At 44.9% G+C, this 12,513-nt stretch overlaps 1 protein-coding gene across 3 annotated transcripts in view; it reads right to left on the reverse strand.

Moving 5' to 3' along the window:
- Marchf10 (membrane associated ring-CH-type finger 10) overlaps positions 1–12,513 on the reverse strand; it is a 92,821-nt gene that overhangs the window by 79,808 nt on the left and 500 nt on the right. For 2 of the 3 annotated variants that reach the window (XM_031352430.1, XM_031352432.1), the window contains exons 2-3: positions 10,348–10,428; positions 7,189–7,295 (exon numbers count right to left, since the gene is read on the reverse strand). In XM_031352430.1, coding sequence (XP_031208290.1) covers positions 7,189–7,278 — 90 coding nt within the window. In that variant the 5' untranslated portion in view covers positions 7,279–7,295; positions 10,348–10,428. Of the gene's footprint in view, positions 1–7,188; positions 7,296–10,347; positions 10,429–11,405; positions 11,598–12,513 lie in introns of those variants that run through there. The other variant, XM_031352431.1, reaches the window with a different exon arrangement.

A 12,513-nucleotide genomic window follows, 5' to 3' on the forward strand; every position in this document is an offset into this window, starting at 1 on the left:
ACCTTGGCCCTCTAACAACAGCACAAGCAGAAGCTTCCACTGTGGGAGCAAATCGCAGTCTGCCTGTGGGGGATGGCGTGGGTTTTGTGACTCACTGTAACTCAATCCTGGTAAACACACCCAACCTCAGCTCTGCCACTTCCTAGCAGAGACCTTGGGCCGGCAGGCTCCGTGGAGTGGATGACACTTCCCTCAGAGTCTCGTCCCTGTACTGCTGGGAGGTGGCTAGGAGAATAGGAGAATCTCTCAGGACCTTAGCTTCACTCGTGACTGGCCCGTGGGGAGGGTTCAATGTTCCCCTCCCCTCCCCCATCATCATCAGCAGCAGGCTTTTAAATTGTTGTTCTCCCACTTCCTGGTTTACTTATTTCTAAACTCAGCCTTTGCCATAGCGTGTGACTATGATATTGGTCACAGAAGAAAGAGTCTCCCTGTCTGGGCCTGAGGCATACTCTTGCCCTGAAGGAGAGGTCTGCTCTCTCATGTACTCAGGCAGCCATGGTGCTGAGGGCCTTCTGTGCATGGTCACTCTGGAGTGCACTGTAAGTCAGTTTATCTTTAACATTACAGCTTTCTAAGCTAGGATCAGAGGTTCTTCATTACCTGCCATCGGGGCTCCTGATGACCTATATGAAGCTATGTGTCATAGGAGAAATTTCTAGTTCTTGTATGAAAACAGCTATCATAAAAATGGCCTTAAAAAAAAAAGAATATGGCTATTACTATTTTATTTATTTATTTATTTATTTATTTATTTATTTATTTATTTTGGGACAGGGTGTCATGTAGCGCAGGATGACTTTGGATTTGCTATGTAGCCCATAATGATCTTGACTATCTAAATTTCTGCCTCCATTACCTGAGAGCTGAGAGTTTAGAGGGGTTGCCTGTAATCTCCCACATGGTTTTATGCAGTTATAGGGGACTGAACCCAGGGTTTCACGCATCCTAGGTGTGCTGGTGGATTTATTTTTTTTCCAACTTGACGCAAGTGAGAGTCAGTCGTATGTTAGGAACAAGCCTCAAGTAAGGAATTGCTTCCACCAGATTGGCTTGTCTGTAGGTTTATGGGGCATTTTCTTGATTAATGGTTGCTGCAGGAGGGCCCAGCTCACTATTGGTGGTGCCATTCCTGGACAGTTGGTCCTGAATGGTTAAAAAAAAGTAGACTGAGCAAGCCATGGAAAATGATCCAGGAGGCATCGTCCCCCATGGCCTCTGTGCCAGTTCCTGCCTCCAGGTTCCTGCCCAGACTTCCCTGGGTGATGGACTGTAAGCTGTAAACTGAAATAAGCCAGTTCCTTCCCTAGTTGCTTTCGACCATGGTGTATATCACACAGATAGAAAGCAAACTAGGAGATTAGACAAGCGTTCTACCAATGGAATTGTATCCTCTTCTCCCAACCTTACACCCAGTTAATAATGGCGTCTGTCTGGTTGCTGCTATGCTAAGCTTGTCAGCCCTGCGAGGAGGGCCGGCGGGCACTGCCTTCAGTTCTTCCAAGTTGCTCTTATTAAGGTCTAACATGCCTAATTCAGAGATGGGTGCTTTAATGATTATCTGTGACGTTATTAAAGTTCACTTTAGGATATTTGCATGTATCACAGGACAGGATCTCTGGCAGATGAGTCCCAGGTTTAACCACAAAAATCCAAGTATCATAGTTAGAGGGTATTTTAATATAATATTTTAAATAATTCTGTGCATGGAAACACATTTTCCTGGTGTGGCATCTTATTAGGTACTCAGCTAGTTTCACAGTCTAGAGTATTTGAGATTTGGGATTTTCAGATCAGAGCTTCTCAACCTGTCCCTCTCCCCTGCCACCGGTTGCCACCAGGTATAAAAACCACTGCATATCCTCCAACATGTTTGTATCTTGTGTTTCGTTGTTTGATCTGCACTTGAAAGAGTTGAGGTGGGTAAGTGACATGAAATGAAACCAATTTGAGCACATTTGAGAGATTGTAGAAAATTGTGCAGAAATGCCAAGTGTAATATTTCTGTCTTGCTTTCCAGTGGGCATTAATGGCTAAGGCTAAATTCTGCCTCCTGTTACATAAATACATTTGAGGAGGAGGGAGGGGGAAGAGGGACACGAGAGAGAGAGAGAGAGAGAGAGAGAGAGAGAGAGAGAGAGAGAGAGAGGGAGAGGGAGAGAGAGGAGAAACATGAATACCCACCCTTGGAAGAACAGAGCCAAACTCTAAGATAGAATATAATTATATACGGGTTACCAGATTCTGAAATAGCATGTAACATAACAGATAGATGTTTGTCTCCTTTTTTTCATAAAACAGCCCCACCCAGCCACTGAAAGTAGAAGAAGCAAAACAATTCTGGGTGGATTTAGCCTTTTCTTGTAGCTAGCCCACAGACCTGTGAAGGCACTGTTAACTTCATGCATACTGCTCTTTGGTGTATTTTAGGACAGAGCAGGAATAACCCAGCTTTCGAAAAAATAAGGAGGTTCCTAAGGGCTTCAGTTTGAGCCAGTTCATTGAAGACAAGTCAAGCATGGTGTGGAATGTGTGGCAAGTGTGTATGGTTCGGGAGGCATGTGTAGTGATTAGGTCTTCCCCTATTTGTAAATCCCAGGTGTCCTGAGCAGATGGCTACACTGAGAGAGAATGCTCGGATTCCCACAGGGTGTAATGGGCCAAACACACAGCAGGCACATACAACCTTCTGACAATGCGACATGCTGTCCCTGCAAAGCTCACATGCAAGAACAGTGCAGTCAAGTTACCAAAAAAAAAAAAAATAATAATAATAATTAAAATAACCTCCTCATGTTTAATAAGTTTATGGTTTTGTGTTGGCCTGCATCCATAGCTATATACGGCCACACGAGGTGGGTTGGATGTACCCCATTAGGGTATGAGTATGATTCCAACACCACAGCTATCCTTAGTAAGTGACCTAAATATACTTTGGCTGAATGACTAAGTTAGTGAACAATTACTCAGGTCATAATGTTAATCCTTTTCTTTTTTAAGACAGTCTCTCAACCCAGCCCAGGGAAACTTTGAACCCATGGTCCTCCTTTTTCACTTCTCAAATGCTGGAAGTTTAGAAGTACCCCTTCATGCCCATCTGCAAGTGATTGTTTTTTGTTTGTTTGACTGATTGACTGAGACAGGGTTTCTCTGTGTAGTCCTGGCTGTTCTGGGACTCACTCTGTAGACCAGGCTGGCCTCAAACTCAGAGATCTGCCCGCTTCTGCTTCTCAAGTGCTGAGATAAAGGCGTGAGCCTCCACGCCTAGCCATGCAAGTGATTATTGAAGTCACAGCTTTAAAGCTTTTCTGGAAAAAAGGCATGGGGCAGATTAAATATTATTTTAAAAAAAAAATCACTGTTGGGCCAGGCATGGTGGTACACACATTAAGCCCCAGCACTCAGTAGGCAGAGGCAGGTGGATTGCCACTCTGTGATTTCTTAAAAACAAACAAATGAATCCCAATACTATGTGAGACCAGAGATTCTAAGTTCTAAATTAAAACTATGATCTTAACTGTACTTGTAGAGAACACAATTAAAGCGGGGGCTAGAGGGGTCAGAAGTATGGGTGGGGGTTGGGGAGCGGGGGCTAGAGGGGTCCGAAGTATGGGTGGGGTGAGGGTAGGGCCAGGGTTGGGGTTAAGAAGTTGTTCTAGCTAAGGTTAGTCTTTCTTAGGTCTTTGGGTCTGGAGCCTGGCTTCGTGCAGAAGCTGCTAAAGGTCTTCAAGTATTCCAGTAGCATGGGCTGATGCTCAGCCTCCATTAAGACAAATGTCAGGCAGATGACAAAGCAGTTATGACAGGAGGAGACCAGCTAATACTAAAGGATAGTGTGATAGTCCTGGGCAGAAATTATGGCATTTGGGACAATGGTGGTGACCACAAGATAAAGGGTAAGCTTGGCATTGGCAGAGTTTGGTAGCCAAAGCTTTGTGGGTGGGAGAGAGGAAGCAGTCAGGGACAGGGTTGATCTGAAGAGGGCTGGGAGGAGGGTGGACATTTGGCATCCTGTGGACCTGTTGGCTTTGTGATGCCCATGTGACACCGAGATGAAAATAACCAATCAGCAGTGTGCCCATGACCCTGCACTCTGAGGTGACACCTGGGTACAAGACATTTATATAAAATCATAGTTAAAAAATGGAAAGATCCAACAGGCGATGAGGACCTTGCATGTCAGAAAAGGTGGGGATAGGGAGCTAAGGATGGGACCCTGTGAACCAGCAATAAAGGGCAGAGAAGAAGAGGAGAAAGTAAAAAGGGAAACTGTGAGGGAGCCGGGGTCAGGAGACCATGACACCAGAGAGAAGAGGACAGGAAACAAGACTGCGAAGGTGTCATTGAATTTGGCTCCTGACCTCAGTGTGGTTAGGGAGAAGGAAGAGGAGACTTAAAAACAAACACACACCCGCCCGGCCTTAATTTTCCTTTTTTTTCTTTTTCCTTCTTTCTTCCTTTCTCCTTCCTTCCTTCCTTCCTTCCTTCCTTCCTTTCTTTCTTTCTTTCTTTCTTTCTTTCTGAGACAGGGTTTCTCTGTATAGAGCCCTGGCTGTCCTGGAACTCACTCTGTAGCCCAGGCTGGCCTTGAACTCAGAAATCTGCCTGCCTCTGCCTCCCAAGTGCTGGGATTAAAGGCGTGTGCCACCACCGCCCGGCTCCATAACCTCTTTCTTAAATGTCGGTCATACTTTTCCTTTCAAAATCTTTTGCTTTTTCTCTTGCCCCTTCTGGACCTTTCCCCTCATAGAAGCCAAAGTGATTAAAAAAAAGAAAAAATCTAAGCCAGATCATGTCTCTTCTCTCAAAAACTGTCCAGTGTTCTGTGATGAGATTCACATTGGCGGGGCATGTTCTGCTTCTTCCTGTGACGGCCAGTCTGATCTGGCTCTACAGAGCTCTTCCCCTCCTCCTGTTAGACACTTTCTGGTGGCTCTAAGCAGATCCTGCCTCAAGGCCTTTACGTTTGGCTTGTGATGAGTTGGTTAGCTCTTTCCCATTACTTACACCCACAGACGAGGCTCTTCCTCAGTGCCTGTCCCTGGGAGTGTGACCCCCTTCCCTTATTATACTTCGGCTGTTGTTTTTCACATATTTTATCAGCAACTGACTTAGTCAGTTTTTTTTTGTGACTGTAACACATCTCTGAGGTAAGTGAGCTTAGAGACAGCTCTTCTGGCTCCTAGCCTTGGACCTCTGATGATGACAGATGCTATGATGACATGTCACGTCCTGTTGCTTTGAGCCTGAGGTGCTACGGGACATCGCTGGTGACAGCATCCACTCGCCTCATAGTGGCCAAGGAGTTAAAGGGAGGAAGGGGCTAGATTCCCATAGTTCTCTTCTGCAACTGCAGATCTCCATTAGTCCCCGCCCCTTAAAGGTTCCCCAGCCTCCCCATAGTGGCAAGCAGGGAACTAAGCCTCTAACACAGGGGCTTACGAGGGAACATTCTTGTGTCACCTTAGACCAGTAACTAAAATAACTCCACACTGTGTGCACATTTTCTACCACCCAAACTTAGAAGAAGAATGCTGGGAGATCAGGGACCTTGTTCAGCACATAGTAGGCACTTAGTAAATTAAATATTGGTTGAATGACTAAACCAAACCAAACACAACTGGCAATGCTGACAGCCTAAGTGAGCCTGGAAAATAAAACCACAGTGGATCCAGGATACCTGGTTGTGTGATTTTCTTTACTGGGGACCATTGACAAGACGAGGTCCTTATGCATGCATTGTAGAAACAGTATAAACTGAGTGCTTCCAACCACCAGCCAGGGGGCAGAGGCATCTTTGTGAAGATCAGATGATGCCCTGACCGTGTGTTAACATTCTTATTCAACTCCTGGAATTTTCCTCCCCTTTATGGTTCTTCTGGGTGTGGGTTGGCAACTCGGGGAAGAACCCGCTGGCCTATTCCAGCCCCAGCGCAGACTAGTGCTGTTCAGGTAAACTCAGACTACTGATCGGGTTTGGTTTCCTTGGTGACCCACAAGGCTCAGTTCTGTCTGAAACTGCTAAGGAGGAGAAAGACCTGATAGTTGAGCCATGTGTTCCTTGGGGAGGAATAGCTTTCTGAGCTCCATGGAGGCTGAGAATGCCTCCCTGATTGGCCAGGGCTGCTTCTCTCAGACAGAGATGGGGGGAGAGTTGAGTGTGACATCTCCTAAATGCTCCAAGAGTCCCGCAACCCAGTCAGGCAAGTCTGTCCTATGCCAGCCCCAGGTAATGACATCATGACCCCTCGGGCTCCCATAAGTTTTGTTTTTTGCATGCAAACACCATAGCCACGGAGACCAGAGGTTTGCTTGGTGCCGAGTGAGCTAACCACCTTTCTTTTGGCACCATGACAACAGGAAGGGCATGCTATTTTGTAAATGTTAGAGCAACTCAGCTAACCCTTTAACTCTCTGTTTCTCAGTCAGTCAAATATGAACCCTACTATCACTTATTGTCAAGGGTGGTGGGCCAAACACTGCATTAAATATTTATGTGGATGCATGACCATGTGTATGGTATGTGTGTGTGTGTGTGTGTGTGTGTGTGCATAAGTGCACACATCCAGGCACACATATACGGGACAGTGGAAGGTATTGGGTATGTTGCTGTCTTCGTTACATTACTCCCCTTGACACAGGATCTTTTACTTAATCTGGGGCTGACCCTGGTGACCCTCTGCCTCTGGCCTGCAGAGCCCTGGGCTAGCATGGGGTAACATGCTCATGGCTGTGCTTAGCTTTTCATGTGGTTGTAGGACGTTTATGTTTATGTGGCCAATGCTCTTATCCATGGAGCCGCAGCCCCAGCCCCTGCAAGGAATATTTTCTCAAGTTCTCATGTTTATTCAGCAGTACCTCACTGACTGAGCAATCATCTCCTAGCCCCTGCATTTGGGTTGTTTTTTTCAATGGCCCCTAACATTGTAGCATGGGGGATGGGGTGGGGTAAAACAGGAAATTGGGACCACCCCCAGGAGAAGGCGATTGTTTCACTTTTTTGACAGTATTATGAAGCTGGTACTGTCATTGGAACCATGTTAGTGGTGAGAACGATGAATGGCTCCCATGGTCCATCAGTGAGTGATGGCTTGGAGTGCTGGTGGGGTTTATACCCAAGCTGTTTTCCAAATTCTATTACCCCCCCCCCCAAATAGGGGGAAAGCAATCCTTGCTTTCTGCAATTACCTGATATTCTGAGTCCACCTTATGCTGCATGTCCCGTAGATACTGAACATCGCTGACGAACTTCTGCCTGTCCCGTGTTTCATGCAACATGGTTCTTAGTTCCTGATCTACGTACAAGAGAGAAATAAGCATACTGTGACAGATGCTTTTGTGAGTCACCATATTTGGATTTATTTGGGTATAATTGCGTGTGTTCTTTTATTAATCTATATTCCCCCATTGTTTGAAAGGTACAGACATCTCCCTTTTTTTAAATTAGTGTCAAAGTCCTTATGTCCTTTCTGTTCCAGACATAAATAATGCAGTGGCATTCATCAGCTGGCTTCAGTGATCCTAGTCTGGTAATACACAGGGAGGAGTTCGGTTGACAGACACCTGATTGCGAAGCAGTTCTACCACAAGGCAGAAAAGAAAACAAAGAGCCTAGACGGATCACAGTGACCAAACTCCTAAGTCCTGGGTTGCTTAAATTCATATATATGGCTATTGTGCTCAATCCAACCCAGACACTGGCAGCTGCTGGGTGCAGCAGCCAGTCAGGCAGACACGGCCCCACCTTTGTGTTGCCTACAGTCTAGGATGGAAAACCAACGCTAGACAATTCAACCCTAACTGCCAGTACAGAGCTGGGTGTGCGTTCTTTGAAAGAACAGTATTGTAGGGGAACAGAGTCTGTCTGGAGGGGTCAGGCTGGGACATTGGGTTCAATAATCACACATCAGGCAAGGGGTCAACATTGTCACTGGGTTTGATAAATTGTGAGCCAAGCAAGAGCTGGGAGAGGAGAGAACAGCAGGTGGCTCAGGGCATGAAGGAGCAAGTGAGAAATGGAGAGAGGGCAGGGTGACTGGGCAGATGGTGGGGAGAGCCGCAGAATGATGGGGGCTAGCAGAGATCAGCTCAGACAGAGCCTTGTAGGTCACAGTGAGAAGACACATGGAGCTACTGATAGGCTCTAACCTGCTGGGATAAATGTTTACATGCTGTATATGTGCATGCATGTATATGTATGTTCAATGTGCACATGTATGTGTGCACGTGTGTGTGTGCATGTATAAGCCAGTGTATGTGTGTGTGTGTATGTGTGTATAGGCCAGTGTTTGACATCGGGCATTTTTCTCCTCAGTCACTCTTCCATTTATTTATTTATTTATTTATTTATTTATTTATTTATTTATTTGAGAGATGGTATCTTTCTGAGCCTAGAACTTACTGATTTTGCAAGAATAGCTGACCAGAAATTCTCAGGGACCCTTTTGTCTCTTCTCGTTCAGCTTTTTAAATGGGTAGCAAGGGAGGATTGTGAATTCAAGTCCCAATGTTCACTGACTGAGCCATTTCCCAACCATTTACACTTGTGTGAAAGGCTCCTCAAGTTGTAGTGTGGAGGACAAAGTAAGGATGAAATGTGGAGTTGTGACCACCACTGGGACAGGAGATGAGACAGTAACAAGGTATGGGCAGCAAATGTGTGAGGAGGAGGAAAAAAAGGACATTGGGAACAGGGTGGGGCTGGGGGAGGGCTCTGAACTCTCACAGATCAGCCTGTGGGAGTGCCAGGCACTGCTGTGAAAAGCCACATATTTCACCTTCATAAAAACCTGTGGTAAGGCAGACACTGTGGTTTCTGATACAGAAGAATAACCTAACCACACCTTCAAGAATGTTTAACGGCGAAGGGGGCATCCTGACCATCAGGAGACACGCTGAGATAAGACTGAGCTTTTCATCCATTACCTCCAAGGTAATGCCTCGTCTACCTGGAATCAGGAAGGGCAGCTTTGTGAGAAAACAATGTGGAGTTTGAAGTGTCTACAACACCGCAAACAGAGATGTCAAGCCAGCAGTTAGATGTAGGCTCTGAGCTGACGGGACAGGCAAAGATCTGGACAGTGCTGGTGCACCGGTAACAACTGAAGTAGAAGCAGAGTAGGTATGGGACAGAGAAAGTGGACCGGGGACTATTAACATATAAAGTATAAGGAAAAGATGGTCAAATAGAAGCTCTGTAAAAGACCCCAGGGGCAGGAGGAAAACCCAGTGGGTGTGGGGTCATTGATGCTGAAGAGGCATTTCCAGGAGGAGGTTGTTAATAACCCTAGCAAGGACAATAGCTGCACCACAAGGCTGAAGTTACATTGTACTAGCTGTCACTAGTTGTACTAGCTGAACCGGGGGCAAAGACTCATCTTGATTTCAAGGAAGTAGGCTTTGGTTGGTGTGGTCTAACTTGTGACCATTATACAACAGAGCTCTCACAGTATAAAACCACGAGTTTGTCCTGAGACCACCAGACCTCATCAGGAGGATCATGGAAGCCTCCTCCAATGGCTCTTTATCACTCACTGGAGCTCTTTCATGGCTTACTACACATTTTTAATGGCTAACTACAGTACACTCTCAGCTCCTCAGGAATGGCAGGGAGACCAAACCCTCAGGTGCGTGTGCTCTGCTGCTTTCCTCCCCTCCTCTGCTTTATTCGGTGTGAGTAGATATTGACAGTCAGCTTGTGCCTGACTCATGGTGACCCATCAGTGTTGCATCTGGGAGTTACAAAATCTTGCTAGCTTTATCATCTACCCCTGAGTAGCATGGAGAGTTTCCTGGTCCCCATGGGGGTTATTTTTATTTATGATAAAAACAGTGAGTCTTTGAGACTTAGGGTCTCAAAGATAGATAGTTCCGTAGTTTATAAAACTAAATAGGATCATGCTTCTTCCCTCTTAAAACTAGCCAATAATTCTCCCCTTGATAAGTAAGAATCAAGTTGACAAACCAGCCTTTGCCCTGAAGACCTAGCCTGATCTGGCTCTGTGGAACCCTACACCACCCCACATATCACACTTAGCTATGCTCTCTTGAATGCTTCAGGGCAGTTTGGACTTGCTTTCACTTGGCTCAGGATGGTTAGGTGAGCGGTTCCCCATTCTGCTCTTTCAAAGGCATGTGGCTCTGCCCTCATTACCTGTTATTTCTTATATTTATCAGTAATTGTGTTGGTCAGACTTCCATGACTGTAACAGGTACCTGAGGCAAGTAAAGACACACTAAAGATTGTGTGTGTGTGTGTGTGTGTGTGTGTGTGAGCATTTCAGCAGACATTCATGGATTATGATTTTCAAAGATCACACTTAACTAACTTTTCATATAAATTTGTACCTGCATAGAATGAAGTCTGTTCTCCCTTTTTCAGAAAAAAACGGTGGGGTTAAAAACAGAAAGATGGACCCCCTGCTGCTCCTGTTGGGAAGAAAAGCCTGTCTGAATATTAATCAGTCAGAGAACATCAGAATTCATAAGGAAACTTTGTTAATGGCCATGAAGGGCACAGCCCACAGTCCAGTTGGATGAAACATTGTAGATACAAAGTTAACACAGCAAAGCCAGTTAATCTATGGTAGCCTCAGGGTGGTATAATTTAAGGGAGGTTCTCTTTTTGTTGTTTTGCTTTTTTTTGTTTTTGTTTGTTTGTTTGTTTGTTTTTCAAGACAGGGTTTCTCTATGTAGCTCTGGCTGTCCTGGAACTCACTCTGTAGACCAGGCTGGCCTCAAACTCAGAAATCCACCTGCCTCTGCCTCCCAAGTGCTGGGATTAAAGGCATGCGCCATCTCTAAGGAAGGTTCTTAGTTAGAAGGCATGAAATGACCTGGCCTGAAGAGGCAGGAAACAGTACCAACTGAAAGACTTGCTAAGTCTTCCTGACTTCACAGCCATCTGCTAAACAAAGAACTTTCACATTGTCCTGCCCACCATAAGCTCCCTGTTACACTGTATTTCACTGTAAAATAAACAGTTGAAACACCACAGTGCCACATGTAGTTTCTTATTTAACTATATCAAAACCCTATGAGATTAAACAGTCTGTCCCCTTGTGCCTGTCCTAGTAGAGGCAGACATCAAGGAGACAGAAGATTATCTCAGGCTAGGAAAATAGTCTCCAGATGAACTTGAATTTTAGGCTGCACTACAAGTTTGAAAAACTGACCAGAATGAATGAGAAATAGAAATAACTATATAGCGACAAATCCAGAGGAAATAATGCTTAATTCTCAGAGTGCCTTTTTGTGGTCCTACTCAACCAGATGGCCATTTGAAGCCAAGAATTTTTTTTTTCTTCAGATATAGGCAGGTGCTAGAGTGCTGTGTGGGGGGAGAAAATAAAACGTGGGCAAGGCGTGATTCTGAGATCACAGCCCTTGCTGTCTTCTGTTCTCACCTTTGAACTGCTTTTCGTTCTGAAAATCACGCATGATCATGTGTACGTCTGTTGTAAACCTCTGGTGACAAAGCACTGGATCAAGTGTGTGTTTTAGAAATCAGTGTGTGATGCCATGCTAAGGAGAGGGAAAGGGCTAGGGACGAGGAGGTGCGTGAGGTAGGAGGGGAAGTGAGGATTCTGCCAGGCCTCAAAATTCCACACTTCTGTGAAATTTCAATGAGGAATATTCTAAGAACTCTGTGACATTTGAATTCCTCTCTAGCATAAATTTCCAGGGAATTCAGACTGAGACACCCTGACTAAGGAGAACCGGAACAAGGATAGAATACATTTCTTTCCATCCTCTAAAAGTATCACACGTGTGTACATATAAATGCACATGCGCCTGTGTATGTGCTGTCTCCTTCTTTGTGGCTATATTTGTCAAAAAAACAAAAACAAAAACAACCCTGACCTGAAAGAAGTGCTTTGAAAATAAGCTATCTTACCATTTTCTCGCTATGCTCTCTCTCTGAAATATTAAAACTACACTGTCTTGTTTTTGGCAAATAAGCAAAATGTAAATTTAACTTCTCTACACTGAAGCTTCATTGAGGCCCGATATCAGTAGCTGTGTTACTACCTGACAATCAGGTCTATAAATTCCTCCATTTCCACAATTGGGTACTTGGAAGAAGGATTTCAGAACTTTAATCCAACCTTTTCCACAATGAATTGATTTGTAATGACAAGGATTACAGGATTTGTTTCAATCTTAATTTTTTTTAGTTTTTTTTTTTTTAATCTCACTTTATAAACTTGTGTTGAATATAAGTTTAGTGATTTAGGCCCGGTTTATACTTCAGAGGCTGAGGGCTTGAGGCAGGGTGGTGGGGAGAGAGGGTGACTGTTCCAATTTAACGTAGGAAATAAAAGTTGGGTAAAGGGGTGTATGAGAGACCTAGCTAACATACACAGACTATTAAGTCCAGAGCAAAGACTGTGTAATTGGAAAAATGAAAAGAACATCACAAGTTTGACAAGCGATTGGGTCCTACCATTAATAATACCATCGTTTCCACACTCAAAAGCGGTTTCCTGGACTTGTAGACCAATGTAGCTGTGC

Source organism: Mastomys coucha, unplaced genomic scaffold (assembly GCF_008632895.1).
Source record: "Mastomys coucha isolate ucsf_1 unplaced genomic scaffold, UCSF_Mcou_1 pScaffold5, whole genome shotgun sequence".
Taxonomy (NCBI): Eukaryota; Metazoa; Chordata; class Mammalia; order Rodentia; family Muridae; genus Mastomys; species Mastomys coucha.